At 41.3% G+C, this 20850-nt stretch overlaps 1 protein-coding gene across 3 annotated transcripts in view; it reads left to right on the forward strand.

The window, feature by feature from the left end:
• PHKA2 (phosphorylase kinase regulatory subunit alpha 2) overlaps positions 1–20850 on the forward strand; it is an 85121-nt gene that overhangs the window by 13428 nt on the left and 50843 nt on the right. For all 3 annotated transcript variants that reach the window (XM_008065467.2, XM_021716230.1, XM_021716231.1), the window contains exons 2-4: positions 13415–13573; positions 16785–16832; positions 18059–18227. In XM_008065467.2, coding sequence (XP_008063658.1) covers positions 13415–13573; positions 16785–16832; positions 18059–18227 — 376 coding nt within the window. The remainder of the gene's footprint in view (positions 1–13414; positions 13574–16784; positions 16833–18058; positions 18228–20850) is intronic.

A 20850-nucleotide genomic window follows, 5' to 3' on the forward strand; every position in this document is an offset into this window, starting at 1 on the left:
TATTGTAGAGATGAGGTCTCACCAGGCGGGACTCGAACCCGCGGGCTCAGGCAATCCACTCACCTCAGCCTCCCAAAGGGGCGGGATTACAGGCTGAGCCACCGTGCCGGCTTGTGTACTTCACTTTCCTTCACATTCTTTTGACTAAAACTCAAGCACGTAGCCACATGGAGCTGCAAGGATTGATGGGAAATGTGGTAAAGCTGGAGTGCCTAGGAAGAAGAGGAAGTTAAATTGGTGATTAGCCCGTAATCTATCCCACAGAATGTAAACAACACACTGTTGATTAGTATAATCACCTTGGAAAGCAATTCGAGTTAGTGAAATTGAAGCTGTGCATAGTCTATGACCCAGGAGGTCCATATCTAGATATAGACACTAATGATGCACTCTTGCCCACTGCCCAAGGAGACATGTACAAAGACATATTTGTTGAAGCATTGTTTGTAAAAGGGAAGAATTAGAAACAATCTAAGTGTTCATCAATTTGGAAATGAACAAATAGAGTTCTAGCCACACAATGGAATGCTATACAACAGTTAAAATGAATGACTCAGAATTACACGTATCAAATTGGATAACCCTCAAAATTTTAAAGTTGAACCATGACTATAGTTAATAACAATATGTTATATTCTTGAAAATAGCTAATGCTCCTGCTTTACTAGACTCTGGTGTGGCCATGTGTTCTTTGAGCTATGACTGCTGCCATGTTTCCTAAGCTTTGGCCTCCTCTCCTACCTTGGAGAGGTGAATCTCCTCTCTCTTTCTCTCTCTCTAATTTATTTTCTAGCCATTGCCTTGCTGAGCTATGATCTGGATATGTGTTCTTTGAGCTATGACCAGGCCGTGTTTTCCTGGCTTTGGCCCCCTCCCCTGCCTTGGGGAGGTGAATCTCCTCTCTCTCTCTCTCTCTCTCTCTCTCTCATTTCTCATTTACTTTCTAAATAAACTATGTTTTCTAATCTAAAAAAATAAAATAGCTAAAAGAGTAGATTTTAAGTGTTCTCACCACAGAAATATGTACGTGAGGCAATGCGTATGTTAATTAGCTTGATTTAGCCATTCAACAATGTATACTTCAAAATATGTTGTACATGATATGTACAATTATTTATTTGTCAATAAAAAGAAATAAATGTCTTTAAAATGTACAGTGGAGTGAAAAAAGCAAGTTATAGAAGAATAAGTACAGAATGCTTATATATGTAGAACTTTTAAAACACTCAAAATATTGTTATATCTTACTTCTGGACACATATATTTGTTGTAAAAAATTTTTAAACATGGACAAGAAAAATACACTCCAGCTTTGGGGAAGTGTAGCAGTTCTGAGTGTGGTCCCCAGATTCCTGAGGGTCTCTGTGAGGTCAAAACCATTTTCATGCTGTTACTAAGACATTCTTTGGATTTTTTAATGTTGTGATAATAGAAAGCTGATGCCTTAGCACAAATCAAGGCAGTGACTCCAAATCATCCTAGGAGTCATGTCCTCAAAGTAAAAAAGGAAAAAAGCCAATTGCACTTAAAATGTTTTTATTGTTGAAGCAATAACAATTTTTCATGTTTAAGTTTCATCCAATCTTCATGTTGTAGTGGGAAGTACTATAAAGCACATCTGCATACCAAAGTAGAATGACTGTCTCTAGGAAAAGCACTTGCACACTTGTCTGAGTTGTGACTTAAACTACTAGGATTTTTTCCTGGAACACCATTTTTACTTGAAAGATTGACAAACTATGATTATTCAGACTTGGGCATTTGGCAGACATTTTCTCCAAAATGAACAAAGTAAGCCTGCTGCTCCAAGGAAAACAACTGACGGTATTTGTTGCTAATGATAAAATTTGAACTTTCAATTGAAAGGACATTTTTGGGAAACTTGAATCTGCCACTGTGAGGTCAACAGCTTCCTGATACTTAAAAGTTTTCTGATGAGATTGGTGGTGATATTAACACATGTGTTTTTTTGATATTGTATAATGAAATGTGTCAACATTTGGGAGAGTTGCATAACTCAGTGAACTGATATTTTCCAAGTGACCAATGCTTGATGTTATGAAATCACACATGGGCAAATGATCCATTTAAAGCTCAAGATAGATCAATGGATTTTAAAACATCAGTGTACATAAAGCTCATGGTTATAGTTTTCAGATTCCACATTTCAACTAACCATTAAGAAACTATCACTTGTTGAATTTTGGTTGTATCACAGAATATTCTTAATTATCCAAAAAGACTTTTAAATTACTTCTTCCTTTTGGAACTACTTATCTGAGGGAGGCTGGATTTTCTTCATATACTTCAACTAAAATAACATATTGCCACAGGCCAGGTGCTATGGCTCACGTCTGTAATCCTAGTACTTTGGGAGGCCGAAGCCTGAGGATTGCTTGAGACCAGGAATCCAAGACCAGCCTGGACAACATAGCAAGACCTTATCTCTACAAAAAAAAAAATTTAAAAATTAGCCAGATATGGTGGCAAATGCCTATAGTTCTAGCTGCTTGCTACTCGGAAGGCTGAGGGATAGGTTTGCTTGAGCCAAGAAGGTCAAATTTACCTATGATTGTACCACTGCACTCCAGCCTGGGCAACAGAGTCTCTAAAAAACCAGCAAACAAACAAACAAAAAACATTGCCACAGAGCAGATACAGAAGTAGATACGAGAATATACCTGTCTTCTGTTGAGCTAGTATAACAGAGATTTGTAAAATGTAAAACATTGCCACTCTCTTGTTATAAAATTTTTTTGTTTTGTTTTGAAATGACATTAAAATGTTATTCATGTTGGCATGAAATAAGCTTCTTAAAATTAATTAGTAAATATTTTAAGTTTTCTCCATTTTAAATTCCAATATGATAAATATCAATAGCTAGAATGCACATAAACAAAAGTTCTTTGGGGGTCTTCAGTCATTTTTAAGAGCGTAAGGGAATCCTAAGGTCAAAAAGTATGAGAACTGCTGGGAACTTGGTGAACCGTTGGGGAAGACCACAGAGGCTTCAACTTGATCTGTAATATTTTCTTTCTTTTTTTAAAACAGAAAGAATCTTGTAAAGTTACAGTGGAATTCTTTTATTTGTTGGATCTAGGTGATGGGAATATGGATATAAGTTATATTGTTCTCTTTGCCTTCCTATATGTTTGAGTTTTAATTTTTTTAAATTAAGGCTATATTAATTAGCATAGTCTAGGAGTAACCTAGGAGTCAGTTTTGATTCCTTCTGATCCCCCATTCCCCACCTGGAATGGGGAGCATTTTCTAATGAATGAGACCACCAGAATATATGTCAGCTCCACCCATTTCTGTCCTTACCCACTGCTACCATCTTTGTCCGAGCCACCATCATTTTTTGCCTGGGTCACTCCTTTGGTCTCCTGATTCATTCCCTGCTTTCACTCTCAGCCTTTCCTCTCCAGAGCAGTGTGTGATCTTCTGTCAGGCACCAGACTATACTACTCTCCTGCTTATAGGCTTCCATGGCTTTTGTCACTCCTGGAATAAAATGCAGAGTCCTTCCTTGGCCGCCAACCTCTGCGAGCCGGCTGTAGCTGAGCTCACCACCTACCACTTTCCCTTTAGCAACTGGCTCTATTGACTTGAACACTTTGCTTCTTTGTCAACAGTGACCCCAGGAGGAGAAAATGAGAGAAAGCCACACCAGTTTCTTATACCTTACAGCAAACCTATAGTCTTTCCCAACAAGTCTGGGTACCATCACCCAAGTCAGCAACTCAGGAGTCTTTTTGGCTCCTACTTTGTCCTCTCCCACTTATATCTGGTCCATCGCGAATCTCTGTTGATTTTACCTCCTAAACATCTCTTGAAGCTATCTGCTTCTTCTGTTCCTCTCCATTACCACCTCGTCTGAGCCACCAGCCACCAGTCTCGCAGTCTCTCCCTTGCGCTAACTTCTCCACCCATCTTCTCCTTGCATCTACTCCCAGTCTCTTCCCAATATTTCTCCCCACTGAAGCCAAAGTGCTCTTCAAGGACAAGCACCAGCATTCTGGGCAACACTGGATCCAATAATGGCGAAGCTGACATTTCCAGTACCTGGTCAAATGGGGACATTCTAACAGACAGTTGTCTGGTCTGTGTGTTGATTCAAGAAAGGGAATGTCCATGGATAGCATTTCCTCCTTCCTGTGTAAACCAGGGTCCTGCCTTCTGCGCCTCCTCTTTCAATTCTTTTTGGCTACAGCAAGGAGAAAATCTTTGCTATGCCCTTTTCAGGACACCCTTTAAATATTTTAATGTCAGATAAAAACATTTGAGTAATTCAAAGAAAATAATCCTTGAATCTTCCATTTACAATTTGAGAACTGCAATAACCTGTACAAGCTTTGCAGGGATCCAAAAATTGGCTAGTTAGATCACCTAGTCTCCTTTAACAGTTCAAGAACCTCAGCCAAGAGAGTTGAGGGGACCTTTTTCAAGGTCATCCTCCTCATGAACTGACAGCCCTGTGATAAGCCCTCTATCTTGTCTGAGCCAAGCGAGAGTAGTGGAGATAAGTTCTTTAGATGCTCCAGATTTCTGTGAATATCAAATAAAGTTACATTCTCTTTATGTGTTAAAATATTGAAACTTTAGTAGGCCATTTCTTTAAATATTCCACTAAATTTCATTCTGCCATATTGTTCCTTATTACTTATATTTAGATATCACTCTATTATTAGTGAAATAAATATCACATCTCTCTCACAGTGGTAGGGAGAACATAATTAATGTTCATAAAACATATCTAGAAAAGTGGTTCTCAATCAAATGGGTTACAGATTCATGTGAGATTTTGATGAAGGCTAAATATCCTATCCTGTCCTGAGAAAAATACTCACATCAAAATTTGAGGAGTCTCATAGACTTCGATTTATCTGTTCACCCCCACCCCACCAAAGCTCATCAGTGAATTTGTAGCAGATCCTCTGGAGATACCAGGTTAAGAGCCCAGATAAGGAGTGACAAGTGATGTCTCCATGCTCCAAAGCCAAACCTGAACCTGAAACTTACAGAATAAGAATCAGCCAAGATATTTGAAAATATCAAATAGTGACATCTGCAGTATCCCTGTTCAGGTGAAAGTTGACTAGTGTGGCACCCAGTAATCCATTGATACCTACATTTTTTTTTTTTTTTTGAGTTGGAGTCTCACTCTGTCGCCCAGGCCGGTGTGCAGTGGTACGCTCACAGCCACCGCAGCCTCGACCTGCTGTGCTCAGGGGATCCATCTGCCTCAGCCTTCCAAGTAGCTAGAACTACAGGCATGTGCCACCACACCTGGCTAATTTTTTGATTTATTGTAGAGATGAGGTCTCGCCAAGTTGCCCAGGCTGGTCTTGAAGATACCTAAAATTTTAGGTGTTGGCCAGGAGGGAACTGACAGTACCCCTAAACTGAATGTGTTCTGTAAGTTTCCATTACACTGACATCACAGTAACCCCCTCTCCCACAACAGAAATTGGCGAGAGGCAAATGATTAAAGTCTCCCAGAAGAATGATAAAGTTGTTTGCACATTTGATGGTAGCTAAAGGAGCCCAGAGTGGTTTGTGGGAGTTATGAACGTTTTAAAAGGAGCCCAGAGTGGTTTGTGTGAGTTATGAACGTTTTAAGATGGAATGAAGTGGATGCCTGCAATGCTTGGCTCCTGACCCAGTTTATTTCCCTATAAACCATCATTCAGTCATATCATTTGGTGCAATCCCCAGACCCAGGAGAGCTTGTAGCTTTTGCACTGTTTGTAAACCCAGAGGGGGAAAATCAAATACACAGCAATTTAGAGAAAGACATTATTTGAAAGTGAGAATTGCATACCTGTGATCCCCTTAGGTAAAGCATGCAGCCTATCAGAGCTTATGGTTTCAAGATTATTCTTTGAACCACTCTAAACTTACCAAATTGTACAAAATCTATCTTTTAAAGTAAAAAGAAAGTGTTACTCATACAGCCAGTAGTCTCAATTCTAGTTGCAGTCACTTTTAAATAAATGCTATTATAATTCCTCCTTTAAAACACATCTCAAGTCTAAAACATTGCCCTTCCCCTTTCCCCTTTAATATTTTAAAATATAGTTGCTAGAACAAAATTCTGGCACAATGCATGAATTTAACTAGTTTCTGGAGTTTTTGTAATGAGATTTTCACTTTCTTGTTTTTGCTTTACCAACATGGTGGGAGTGGTGAGTAATCATATATTTTCAACATTTATCCTAGTCTCTTCTGCATCTGTCATTTGGATAATCGAGCTGTACTTTACTCGTTCTCCCTTGGAACTGAGCAAGGTGGGGATATACACACAGGCATTATTTTTTTTAATTTTGGGGGAGGGGACAGATCATGGATCGAGCCCCATGGAACAGAGAGCCAAGGGTAACCCCAGGGCACGTGGTTGGGGGGGTAATCAGAAGCTGCTGAGGGGGAATCCCAAGAAGGCCGTTTCCGGCATCAGTTGAACCAAGTGGCTTTCTCAGCAGGACTGTGGTGGGCATCTGAAAACCATTGTGAAAACGAACATTAACCTCCCCATTTTCAATCTAAAGGAAAAAAAGACCAAGAATAGGGGTGTCTCATGGAGCCTAGGAAAGGGAACTAGGTCTTGGGAGAACGGGAAAGGCTTCACAGAGGAGAGAGCCTCTAAAGGAGAGTAGTTTGTGAGGAGGAGGAATGAAAGTGTGCACAAACCCAGAAGTGCAAGAGCAGGGCCTGTGCAGAAAACACTAATTCAGGTTTCCTCGGGATCTAAGGAAGGAATGTCAGGGGATTAAGCTAGATGTGAGTACCTGAGTCTCAAGTAGCAATCTAAGGGATTTAGATGCTGCCTTGTAGGCACTGGAGAACTCTGAACAGGAAAGTCTTGAGATTCTAGGTCCTTCTCTGATCACCCTTTGGGGAGAATGGGTCAGAAGGAACCAATACTAGAGGCAAGGATATCAATAAGAAGTGATTTCAATTTTCTTGTGGAATGGGAAGGAAGGCATTTGTACTTTCTGTGCCATTTCTGGTGCATAGATGACAATATTTATATCTATGCCCTCCAGCTAGCAATTAAATTGCAAACTGTTAGATGCAAGGAATTTGGTGCTACCATAAAGATGGTGTATTTTGCCTTAGTATTGCCTCAATCTTCCATGTCTTTCATAGCACCAAATAAGTGCATCTAGTTCACCATGGCCATATAAGCATTCATGGTTGTATTTGTCAGGATTCTTTCAGTTGTAAGTGACAGAAACTCACCTCAAATGGCCTTTAAGCACAAAAGATAATGTATTACTCAAATAACTGAAAAGTCCAGGGGATTGTTCCAGATTCAGGTATGGCTGGATTCAAGAGCTCAGATCATCAAATACAGTATGTCTCTCTATATTGCTTGGCCCTGTTTGACTCTGAAGGGACTTTATTCTCTAGCAGGCTCATCCCACATGGTGGCAGAGGTAGCCCCTTGGCAGCTCCAGGTGACAGTCTTACAGATAGATGGGCTCTACAGAAAACAAAGTTTGTCTGCAGTGGCTCCAGCAAAAGTCCAGATGGAAAATGTCTCAGTTGGTCCAGCTTGGGTTGTGTGCCCATCCCTGAACCATGCCCAGATTAGCCAGGCTTGGGTCACATATCCTTTCCTGTGGGTGGGGCCAGGGCCAGCCCCACCAGAACCATACTGAGTCAGAGCAGGGGAAATTACAGGTCATTATCAGAAAAAAAGGGGGAACAGGCAGAGGCAATAGCATTTTTATCAGGGCAGGGATGAAGTGAAGGGCCCAAGGGGACACACACTTTCCAGTCTGCTTTGAACTCTCCGTTTCATAGAAAGGGCGATCAAGGCCCAGAGAATTTAAGTAATTTGCCCAAGATCACATGGCTAGTCAACGGCAGGGCAGAGATTTGAACTCTTACTCAGAGCAGCCTCCATACCCTTAATCACATTATTCATGTTACCTCCCATATGGGGTGGACCTCAGGGTCCTTCTGCCCACATAAGACCAGAGACTGAGTCTGCATTACCTACAACCCTGTCCATTCTGTTTGGACAGGGCTAAATGTTAGGTAGCTCTTATAGTGAGTTGAAATATGAAGAGTTCAGTAATGGAAAAAATGGAGTCCCTCTTTGAGAGGACGACCTTTCATCTCTTTGAAGCGACTGACTTGCTTTCCCGTAAGCCTCCTCTAAGTCACCTGTATTCTTCCCCTGCTCCCAGGAGACTTGGATTCTAGCTTTTATTTTATTTTTGTAATTCTGTATTTTTTCGTTATTTTTTGTTGTTTTGGGGGAGTTGTTTTTTTAATTTTTATTTTAAAGTTGTGGGGTACAGTCGTCCTATCACCCTCCTCTGGGTATGCTTTAGGTAGTGAATGTACCCTTTAAAACAGGGTGTTTGTTGGTGAAAACATGCACCAGATGTGTTCTGCCAGACTGGCAGTTTAGTGAGACTATTGTCTGGAAACTCCTCTTCTATTAATACGCATTGCTTTTTGGTACACTGCTGTTAAAACTTGAAGTCAGTGTCATACAGCCGAATTTTCTTGTGCCCAAGTGTTGGGAAAGTTGCTGCTAGGTCACAAGGTGGCTTCTTGGGTGGGGGGAGGTGATTTGGCAAAGAGAGAAGAGGCTCTGTTTAAAGATGTATTGGGGTCCCAGTGTAGGAGTGTATGTATAAAGGGAGCTGAGTCAACTCAAGTGTGGGAATGATGGCTAATAAAATTAGTTCAGCAAACATTTATTAAACATGTGGGCCCAATAAATAAATCTTTGTTGAATTCCATCGAGTTGGTTTCCATCTACTCTCCAAGCCTATAAGCATTTTGCTGTTCCAGTATTGGCTCAGTGTCTACTTTGCAGCCTTACCTGCTGCCCCACCCCCACACCTCTACTAAGGGGCAGTGTATGTCACGTTTTAACAGCTCTGCCCTCTTTTGGTGTTAAAGTCTAGCCCATCTGCTGCTTGCCTTGAGAATCATCTTCTTTGTATTGCCACCAGCCAAGAAGATTGTGTAAGTATTGTTTCTCTAGCTTGTGTGAGGAAGATTTTAGTTTTGGGTTTTCATTTTACATGTAGAAAATTATAATGTTGAATATGTATTCTTAAACTACATATACACCACCCTAGAAAGTCGTGTACCCTGTCTTCTCTGGTCACCCTTCACTGCTGTACCCCCACTTCCACTAAAATTCACTGCCCTAACTTCAGCCTCCTTAAACTTCACCTCCACCCTGTGAGGTGACTATTATCTACTTCACCCATCTCAGCTCTGACTTTAGCAACAAGCCATTTCCTATGCTTGAAGCAGCTGCCTTGTTTTGTCCACTTTTCTACTTTTAAAGCAAAGGTGAGGCCTTATAGGCAGATAATGTCTGTGCTTTTAAGTATCTTTGAAAAGATATTTCAGACTGTATATCAATGAAAATATAATCTTCATTATACATTTGTTCATTTATTTATTAGTTATTTAACTAGGCCAGGACCTTGGGTTAGAGTGGCAAACAAAAAAGATAGACTTTGCCCTTAGGAAGCTTATAGCATGAGAACAATACTTAAGATTGTTCCAGAAAGACATTCCAGGTCCATGAATCAGAAAACTCAATATGGTTGGGATGACGGTATTCCCCAAACTGGTCTACAGGGTTGGGATTTAGATTGAGGTTCATTTTCTTACATGTATATGTCCATTTGTCCCAACACCTTTTGCTAAAAAGGCTGTTCTTTCTCCCTTCGATTGTCTTTAGACTTTCGTTAAAAATCAGTCTGCTATATTCATGTACATTATTTCTGGACTCTGTGTTCTGTTCATCTATGTCTACTCCTTTACCTTTTGTTAGGTTCATACACATCTAGGATTGTTTTTTTATTTTTTTTAAGTTTTTTGTTTGTTTTGAGTTGGAGTCTCACCCTGTCTCCCTGACTGGAGTGCAGTGGCATGCTCGCAGCTACTGCAGCCTCAACCTGCTGGGCTCCGGCAATCCTTCTGCCTCAGCCTTCCAAGTAGCCGGAACTACAGGCACACACAACCACACCCGGCTAATTTTTTTATTTATTGTAGAGACAAGGTCTCACACAAGTTGCCTGGGCTGGTCTCGAACCCACGGACTCAGGCAATCCACTCACCTCGGCCTCCCAAAGTGCTAGGATTACAGGCTGAGCCACCGAGCCCAGCTAGGATTGTAATATCTTCATGGTGAACTGACTTTCATGCTTCACTCTGTCTTCTCCTCTGCATAAGATGGGCAGTGTCTTAGATACAAATTGCCCCAGTAGCCTGGTTCCTACAGGGAAGATAACACAGAGCAGAACCACAGCTGGCCAGGGATAGACACGAGGTGTGGACAGGAAATAAATGTTTGTTGTAGTAAACCACTGAGATTTTAGTGATGTTTGTCACCAGAGCATAGGGGCCAATCCCTGGGCTCAATCAATTCTAGGCCTTAGTGGCCTGCCCTTTTTTCTCATCAGTAAAAAGTAACAGGTGCACTTTCCCTAGATTAGAAACTGAGAAGAGGTGGAGAAGGTAAGAGAGGCAAACAAATGGCTGGAGATAAAGGCCTGTCTGGCCAGCTGTTGGCCCATTGCCCTCAATGAAAGACAGTTTATATTAGGCTCATCTGTCTTGGACTTTTTTATATAGAGTTTAAGGATATCATTGTCAGGTTCACCTGCGGCAGGGGTGCTGAGTGTCAGTGCAACTTTGTGCAATCTCTGCTAAGACTGTGCTGTGATACCTACCACTTATTATTCTTAGCTGTCCTTGGAGTTGCCATTTCTTGAAATCTGCTCCATCCCTGTCCTTTGTGACCACACATCTGGTCACCTCAGAAAATAGCTGTTGAATGGGAGAGTGGATATTATTACCAAATTTGTCACTGATATTTAGTCTTTTTTTTTTTTTTTGGCAAAATGCACAGAGTTTAGTAAAGCAAAACAGAAAGATTTATATGAATGAGCAAAATTCAAGGTTAAACTTAAAGGAGAAAGGCAAGACCTGGATGTGGAGAGGGCAAAGTTGCCAGGTTTTTTGTTTCAAAAGTATCAATGTAATATTTATCCACTAGTAATATTTAAAGATAAAAGAGGGACCCCAACTTTGTTTTTTCCTAATAAAAATGGTAGTTACATAGAGTTCACTTTTGTTGCCCCTCCATTTACAAATCTAATGTAAAGGAAAGACTCCAGAGTTCTCTAGAGATAGACCTGTTTGAGTGGTTCACAGGAATCAGTGAGTGAGAATGCAGGTGATGCAGCACAATCCATCTCCAAATAAGGGAGTGACTTGAAGAAACAACCACTGGGCCATTCTTTTTTTTGAGTCAGAGTCTCATTCTGTTGCCCAGGCTGGAGTGCAGTGGCACGCTCATGACCATTCCAGCATCGACCTGCTGGGCTCAGGTGATCCTTCTGCCTCAGTCTTCCAAGTAGCTGGAACTACAGGCATTTGCCACCTTGCCTGGCTAATTTGTATTGATTTATTGTGGAGACAAGGTCTCACCATGTTGCCCAGGCTGGTCTTGATCCATTGAACTCAGGCAATCCTCTCACTTCCACCTCCCAAAGTGCTGGGATTACAGACGTGAGCCACCATCCCTGGCCACTGGGTGATTCCTATTAGAAGGGACAGCAGACTGATGATGGCAGAGTATCTGCCAATCTTTGGTCATTGCAGTTTTTATGAATCACATCAAATGGAACCACCCACATCTTCTTCCATCACAGTACATTTTTTAATAGACTTAAAGAGAGTAGCAAGTCATAAAATAAATAAATATTCCTTTTGCTGATTGTAGTAACACCCTAATTTTACATGGATTGTATATCCATAGTTTTGAATGTGGGGATCCCCTGAAACACTCAGATTGCTTCTCTGTAGTTAAACGAGGGGAACAGACAGCCTAACTTTGTGTCGGACTGAACTAATTTACTCCAGCAGTTAAACCGAAATTAAAGGATAAAAGAGATGATTTTCAGTAAGCAGGACAGTGATGTTTCATAATCCAGACCACACTTGCTATGTGTCAGTGGTCACTGCTGTGCCATTGGAAGGTGTTTGTTTTAATGGACTTGTTTTTGGTGGGGATGCCAAGAATGGGTTGAGTTCTTACTCTGGGTCGCCTGATGGTTTCCTGTCTCAGGCTTACCCCACAGGCCTCAGAACAGATAAAGATGATTGTGTTATATATTGTTGGTAAAGAGTGAATTTTTAAAAAAGAACATTAGTATCCACTATTGGAATAAGATATGTACTTTCACTCAGCCATTCCTGGACTTCAATTGTGGTTGACTTAATATCATTGATATTAGTTGTTGGCTGCAAAACTATGTCAATATACAGAACGCTGTTGTGCCTGTTGAGTTTTAGATGATTTGGTAGAGGACATAGATTAGTTAAAGGAGAAAATCAAATATCTAATTTTTTAGATGGAAATGTGAAACGATGCCAATGTTTTATATCTAGTAACCTTTGCATTGTTACTTTGAAAGTACCCAAGAGAGTTTTATCATGAGCTCTCTTGTAAATAATATGGCACCCTTTTGAGTAAAGTGTTTTTTTTTTTTTTAAGCTGGCAAGGTTCTGATTGTTGTAGTGTACTTTATTAGATATATATTTCTTTGTATATTTTCAGGGAAAGTCAATGAGGCTTTACGTGATTCTTTTCCTATCTTATCCATTTTATTTCTAAGCACAGAGTTTGTTAGGACTGGCTTTTAGGGAATTTATAGCTTTATTAAAGTATAACTTGCCATACAATTCATCTATTTAAAGTGTTCAGTTGAGTGGTTTTTAGTATCTTCACAGAGTTGTGCACTCATCACCACAATCATCTTTAGAGCGTTTTTATCTCCTCCAAAAAGAAAATAAAACCCTATTAGCAGCCACTCACTCCCCCACTCCATTCCCACTCCTTGCCCAGGCAGCCACTAATTTACTTTCGGTCTCTGTAGATTTGCCTGATCTGGACATTTCATACAAATGGAACCATACAATATATAGGCTTTTGTGACTAGCCAATCTCTTTCCCTTAGCATAATGTTTCTGTAGTCCATTCATGTTGTAGCATGTATTGATACTTCATTTTTCTGCCAAATAGTATTTTGTTATCTGTATAGATCACATTTTGTTTATCCATTCAGCAACTGATAGATATTTGGGTGGCTTTCGCTTTTTTTTTGGCTTTTATGAATAATGCTGCTATGAACATTTGTGTATAATTTTTTTGTGGGAAGGTTTGCTTTTTAGTGACTCAGCTGCCTTTTGAATACCAGTGATGTCATAGCTAAATAGGACTTCCAGATGTCCTCTTGCCCGGCACCTTCTATTTAGGTACATGAAGTATCTGAATTGCCCACATAGGGAAGGTGGCTTCCCTGGGCATGCAGAGCTAGAGTGGAGTGGGACGCTGAGTTCTTTTGTGTCTCTTCTCTGATAGAATCCTGTCACGGGGCTGCTGTCAGCCAGCCATGAGCAGAAGGATGCCTGGGTACGGGACAACATCTATAGCATCCTGGCTGTATGGGGCCTGGGCATGGCCTACCGCAAGAATGCCGACCGTGATGAGGACAAGGCCAAGGCCTACGAGCTGGAACAGGTAATGGTGACCGATGCCCACATCTTGGCTGCTCAGCATCTTTCCTTGAACTGAAGAACCCACAAGGAAGTAGCTACGTGTGCAGAACAGTTTGAATGCAAGCCTCGCCTCCATTTCTGCTATAGAATATTTTGGGGAGGGATCTAGCTGGCCTCAACCTCACATTTGTCTTTCTGTTTGAGATTTTTCTCTCCATAAAACACTGACAACATCAAAAATCACACCATACAGGAAATGAAAGCATCCAAATTTCTATTCCCAAAGTGTGATTTTCCTAACTAGCTACATTTATCTTATACATGCTCTGTCAGTTTTATCCATGTTGATATACAAGGCATCATTATCAACTAATGTGATTGTTTTTAAAACGTCAGCTCATCAGAGCTACACATTCCAAAGTGTGTAGTCTTCAGAGTATCACATTGAAAGAATATTTGTCCAAATATTATTGCTGCTGCTTAAAATATTTTTGAAACTTTCCTTAAAAACACTTTTCTAGTATGAGCCATTTCAGAAAAGTAGTCTTATTAACATGGTCACCCTTTAATTTTGAACCAAATTGATGTTATCCATTTTTTGTGCCCATGATACTCACCATACAGCACAATAAAGTTTATTGTTTTCCAAAATCTGAAACCAAGATACCCACCAAAGCAAAGATTTGCCATCAAGTTTATAAGAAAAGAATCTGCCCCTGAGCACAGGAGGTATTTTCTAAGTGTTTTGAGTGATAGCATTGAAGTAGGGAACATTGAAATATAAGAGTATAACTGTTGGCACAAAAACCCTTGTACTTAGTTTTGATTCCATGGCCCTCACAGTCAGTGGATCATCAGGTCCAGGAATAGTTCTTACAGTCCATATGGTGCTTGTACGTAAAGTGGCCTGAGTAATGGGCAGCATGAGGGAAGCCCTGCCAGCCTTGGGGAGGCTAAGAAAGAAGCTTGGCACTGGGAGCAAGTTTAGGTTTGACAAGACATGCTAACTGTGAGGTAATGAGATCACCCAGGTTTGGAGGGAAGGAAAATATGGATAGTTTTTAAAATTGCATACAAAAATAAAAATAAATAAAATTGCATACAGCAAGTACTGAATGCTCCTCCAAGAAACTGGATTGATGACTTTTACATAAGTGAACCATTCATGTAATAGTGTAATTTCCTATCAGTGTCCTACAAATCTCCCATCCTCTTTGAGATGAAATCACTTAAAGCAGTGCCCATTTATACACACACACACACACACACACACACACACACACACACACACACACACACACACACACACTCCTACCTGGCCTGAGTTAAGGTTGACTAGATTTGCTACTCTTTGACTAACAATAGTGGGACATCAACAGGTCATGTTGTTTCCAAATGCCTTTTACTGTCTGATGAGTGTGGTTAAGAACTAAAGGAGACAACTCACTTGAGCATGGAAAATAACATGGGGATCTTCTAGTGATATTCAATAGGGACACTATTGCATTTTGGGCTCAGGTGGTACAGTCCTTCATTATGTGAGACTGTCGCATACATTCCAGGATGTTTAGTGTCCCTGACCCCTACTCACTAAGTGCCAATAGCCCCCACCTCCATCATTGTGACAAGTAAAATACCTCCACTCCCACATTTCCAGATTCCCCACCACTCCTAGGGGATGGTCCTGTCACCCCCCAGTTAAGAACTCCTATACTTCTTCCTAATGGAAAATAACTTTTGCTTATTTGAGAAGTCAGTTGACAAATGTTTATGCTGTATACTATAGGAAATGCAGATCATAACAATGTTAATTTTACCTTATCATTATGAGGTAACATTTTCTGCCCCAACAGAATTTATGACATAATGTGAGATTATATTCTAGGATCCTAGGATCTTAGAGGTGGAAGGATCTGAAGGACAATCCATTCTAGACTTTTCACTGGTGATGACCTTTTGGGGCCCTTCACTATGTTGTCCTCTGCAAACCATGTACTTTCTGTGAGAGAGGAGGTGCTCATGGCCCTAGCTGGAAATTTATTTCAGCCAGGCTAATTTGACCTACAAAATATCTCATTCTCTAGCCACTTGGGAAGTAGTTTTATAGTGTTTTTAACAGGACATGTTAAGACTATTCTTTATTTTTTATTTTATGTGTTTATTTATTTTTGAGTTGGGGTCTTGCTCTGTCAGGCTGGAGTATAGTGGCATGATCATGGCTCACTACAGCCCTGACCTCTTGAGCCTGAACCTCCCAAGTGGCTGGGACTGTAAGTGTGCACTACCATGCCTGGTTATTTTTATTTTTGTAGAGACAGAGTCTCACTGCGTTACCCAGGTTGATCTCGAACTCCTGGGCTCAAGCTATCCTCCCACCTCGACCTCCCAAAATGTTGGAAACTACAGGTGTGACCCACTACGCCTGGCCAAGCCCAGTCTTTAAATGGGTCAGAATTGTGGAAGAAATGGGAGGCAACATAACATACTGATTAAGAGCTTGAACTCTGGCGTCGACTGCCTGGGCTCTGTTCTTGCTCCACCCCTCGCCAGCTGGGAGACTTTAGCAATGTTACTTCATCTCTTTCAGCCTCGGGTTCCTCTTCTAAAAAGTGGGGTCATAATATGGCCCACCTCATAAGCTAGTGCAAGAATTTAAGAGAATCCAAGTCAAGTGTTTGTACGATGCCTAGACATACTAACTGATTAATGTAGCATTATTGTTGTTATTTCTAATGAGGATAGTAATAGTAGCAATCAGTTGTAATACATCATATTATTAAGAAACCTTGGCTACCACTTGCATTTTGTAAGAACTTTACTCAACAGTCCAGTTATAGTATCACAAGTGACTGTCCTGGCAAAATATCATTACTTTTGAGCAGGCGTAGTGGACTTAATTCATTCTTAGTGTAACACAAATAAATTACTAAGACATGTGACATAAGGCTTCAGAGTACTAGGCTTATAAAAATTGTGCTGCTAAATGTCAGTGGGGAGTTGCTGAATTTCAGAGCCGGCAGATACCATCTGATTCAATCCCATTGTTTGAGATAAGTCACTTTGTCAAGACTTTTCTTTCTCTGTAATGGAGTTGGAGAAGTAGAGAGAATATGAACACTTGGAATACTCATGTCTGCTTGAGATCTACCCTTTACCAGCCATGGTGGTAAGGAGGTGACTTTCCTCAAGCAGGGACCTGGGGCCTTGTTACTGACTCCACTTTATCTCCACAGAACGTAGTGAAGCTGATGCGAGGTCTTCTCCAGTGCATGATGCGACAGGTAGGGGGGACCTAGAGATGTGTGTCTGCAGAGCCTCTAAGCAGGCATTTAATGTGTTTTTTTTTTTTTTTTTTTTGAGTTGCAGTCTCACTCTGGAGTGAGACTGTAGTGCAGTGGCATGCCCACGGCCACTGCAAAATTGACCTGCTGGGCTCAGGTGATCCTTCTGCCTCAGCTTTCCAAGTAGCTGGAACTACAAGGGTATGGCACCACACCTGGCTAAGTTTTTGATTTATTGTAGAGATGTGGTCTCGCCATGTTGCCCAGGCTGGTCGCAAACTCCTGGGCCGAGGCAGCTCTCTTGCCTCCACCTCCCAAAGTGCTGGGATTACAGGTATGAGCCACTGCACCCAGCCTCATGTCATTTTGATTGTGACAGTTAACATGCTTAAGGCATTCTGAACTTTTCTTCTTAGGAGGAAAATAGAAAATATTTCACTTACTTTCTCTTTTTAAAATGATCTTCAATAATTTCACTATACTATCAAAGCACGGTTTCAACAAATGCTTTCTGAGAATCTCTTTAAGAGTTGCATGTGTAAAAGGAGAACATATCTGTTTTTATGGGAGAAGAAAACATTTAAAGAAAGCCATTCTTAAAAATCTAGGTATTATTGTTTATTTTGTCAAGTTTATAAAAGATTATATTTTAATTTGAGATGAAATGCTTGAATTTTTAATATTTGACATTACTATTTACTGATATTTACAACAAGGGGTAAATAAAACATTTCATTGAGTACATATTATATACAGAACATTATACTAAGAGCTGCACATATTCAAAGATGAATACAATACAGTCTCTGCCCTCAGTCCGCAGGTTTGAAGACATACTTGCTCTTTTCCTTTCAACATTAAGAAATGAAGAAAAGTTGAAATTTAAACAGGTCCTATTCCTTCCCTTCCTCTTTCCCACCTTTCCTCCCTTTTTCCTTGAGTACCTACCATGTGTCACAGCTGGGGATATGCAAACAAGGGCACCTTTTGGCATGACCCCTCAAACCTGCAGAGCTTGTTAAAATCCTACTGGGCTGGGATATTTCCAGTGAATGGGCAAGAAGAATCCCCAGCACAGCCCCCTCCATGTGGGGCCCACTAGCAGCTGCCTTCCTTCCCTCTACTTCCCAGAAGTAGCAGATACCAGGTATAGATCCAGGTGGTTGGCTCCTCTGCCAGCCAGGAGACCCCATAACCGTGTGGAGCCACCTCACCTTCTCCCTCAGGTGAACAAAGTGGAGAAGTTCAAGCATACTCAGAGTACCAAGGACAGCCTGCATGCCAAATACAACACTGCTACCTGCAGCACCGTGGTGGGCGATGACCAGTGGGGCCACCTCCAGGTGGATGCCACCTCTCTCTTCCTCCTGTTCCTGGCCCAGATGACTGCTTCGGGTGAGCCAGGGTCATTTGGGCCCATTGTACAGGGAGAGACAATTCAGAAAGGGGGTGGGGAAGAGGGCAGGCATTAATTGGTGTCTTAGTCCATTTGTGCTGCTATAACAAAATACCTGAGACTGGGCAATGTATACAAAATAGAAATTTGTTTTCTCACAGTTTTGGAGGCTGGGAAATCCAAGATCAGGGCACTGATGGGCTTGATTGTCTGGTAAGAGCTGCGTCCTCTGAGGGAAGAAGTGCTGTGTCCTCAAATGGAGGAAGGCAGAAGGACAAGAGAGCCAAATGCTGCATGAAACCTCTTTTATAAGGGTCTTAATCCCATTCATGAGGGAGGAGCCCTCATGGGCTAGTCACTTTTTAAGGCCCTACCTCTTTATACCATCACATTGGCCACACCTGAATTTTGGAGGGCATGTATTCAAACCTTAGCTATCAGTTCTTAAAATAAGCAATTAGTGCAAAGAAAAAGCATGCTTCTCTATGATATCACATGCATCTGCCTCTGTGATAGGGCAAGGAATGCAGCTACCCTGTCTGTCACCTGCAGACAGGGCAGCTCCACATGAGCCCTTGCAGAAGCAGGGCTGTGGAGCCAACTGTATTAGCTTCTTTCTGTTGAGCTTACAGCTTCCTTACCATCACTCTAGGTCCAACTTTGACAATTCAACTGTTGGCAGACATTCTCACACCTGTTCTTCTACTGTTCTCTTCTGGGATTAGTAGCCCTATCCCTTCAGCTCTCCCTCTCACTACACTGGTCACTTTCTTCTAGACACAACCTCACTTTTCCAAATTCTTTTCTTTTTTTTTTTTTTTGAGTTGGAGTCTCACTCTGTCGCCCAGTGGCCTGCTGGGCTCCGGTGATCCTTCCGCCTCAGCCTTCCAAGTAGCTGAAATTACAGGCACGCGCTACCATGCCAGGCTGATTTTTTTTTTTTTTTATTTATTGTAGAGATGAGGTCTCACCAAGTTGCCCAGGCAGGTCTTGAACCCGCAGGCTCAGGCAATTCACTCACCTCAGCTTCCCACCAAATTATTTTCAAACAGTGTCATTACCACCACTCAGTAGTGTGCCCAGAGCGGGCTGACCAGCCTGCAGTACCTGAGCTGAATAGGCCCACAACTTACAGATGACATGACTTATTCTTGTTAAAGCCACAGCTGCTCCCGAGCTCCAGGCTACTGCCCATCTGCACACCAAATGGTCGCTCTCTCCCATAATGGCGTCCGCTACAGATACTCCCTTGGTTAGGACACTCAGCAGCTGTGTCTCAGACTTCTTATCAGCCACCAGTCCAGTCAAGTGATGTGCCTGAAGTTTCCCATATATCTCACACCACAAGTGTGAAACTCAAAATTCCAGAAATCAGTAATATTATTATAGCTTTGTGAATAAACCACACATTTATAAGAATACTTTGTGGATATGAAAGTTCAAATGAGCTCACTATATTTTAGAAACTAGAACAAAATACAAAGAAAAAAATTCCACTGCCAATTTTCCTTTGAATGTGTACCCTCAAGTCATTTTTTCTTATACATTTTACATATTTAAGGTCACACTGTACATATAAACATGGTCTTTTTATCACATAGCAGTATAATGTAAGCATTTCCCCTGTGATCTCACAAGCTCTTCATAAACATTATTTTAGTGAGTTCATCGATGAATATACCATAATTGATTATTCCTTTATTATTATTTTTTTGCTATTATAGCTAATGTTTCATTGCCAACTTTGACCTCATCTCTATTTACTTCCTTCTGATAGTTAGGTGTCATCCAAAGACTACTCATATATTGCCAAACTGATTTTATTTTCTAGTTAAACCTGTAATCTGGCTTATTAGTTTAGCTTCCCTCATCAATGTAAGAGTGAATGTCTTATTCATTCCAGCTTCCAGAATTCATACTTTATTTATTTCTTATTTCTTTTTATTTTTGAGTAGGATTTTCACTCTGTCGCCCAGGCAGAAGTGCAGTGGCACGCTCACAACCACTACAGTCTCTACCTGCTGGGTTCAGTGATCCTTCCACCTCAGCCTTCCAAGTAGCTGGAACCACAGGCACGTTCCACCATGCCTGGCTAATTTTTTTATTTATTGTAGAGATGAAGTCTTGCGGGGTTGGCTCAGGCTGGTCTTGAACCCCTGGGTTCAGGCAATCCTCTTGTCTTCACCCCCCTCAAAGTGCTGGGATTACAGGTGTGAGCCACTGTGCCCGGCTTAGAATTCATACTTTAAAAATATATATATTTGCCATGACTGACTGTATTTTCAAGGGCCCAAGCAAAAAATCCACTTTCTGGTCACTGCCTACCTCAGTGAGTCGATGCAGCTCCCTAGGCAAGTCCTGGGAGCTGGGCTTTCCACAGGGTGGAGGGCCAGCTCCTGAACCTGGGGACTCTACTTTCCCTGTCTGCCACTAGGAAAAGTACTCACCCATCCCTTTGGCTCACTCAATGATAGGGACAGTGTCTCTAGTTCTTCTGGGCTAAAATCCTTGCTTTATTGGAAACTTCTCTGTGCCATTCCAGCACGTACCACAGGCTCCACATCTCTTTCAGCCCTTTCTATTCATCCACTCATTGGAAAATGGAGCCCTCTCGCCTCTCCT

Source organism: Carlito syrichta, unplaced genomic scaffold (genome assembly GCF_000164805.1).
Source record: "Carlito syrichta isolate Samal-C Ts95f unplaced genomic scaffold, Tarsius_syrichta-2.0.1 Scaffold308488, whole genome shotgun sequence".
NCBI lineage: Eukaryota > Metazoa > Chordata > Mammalia > Primates > Tarsiidae > Carlito > Carlito syrichta.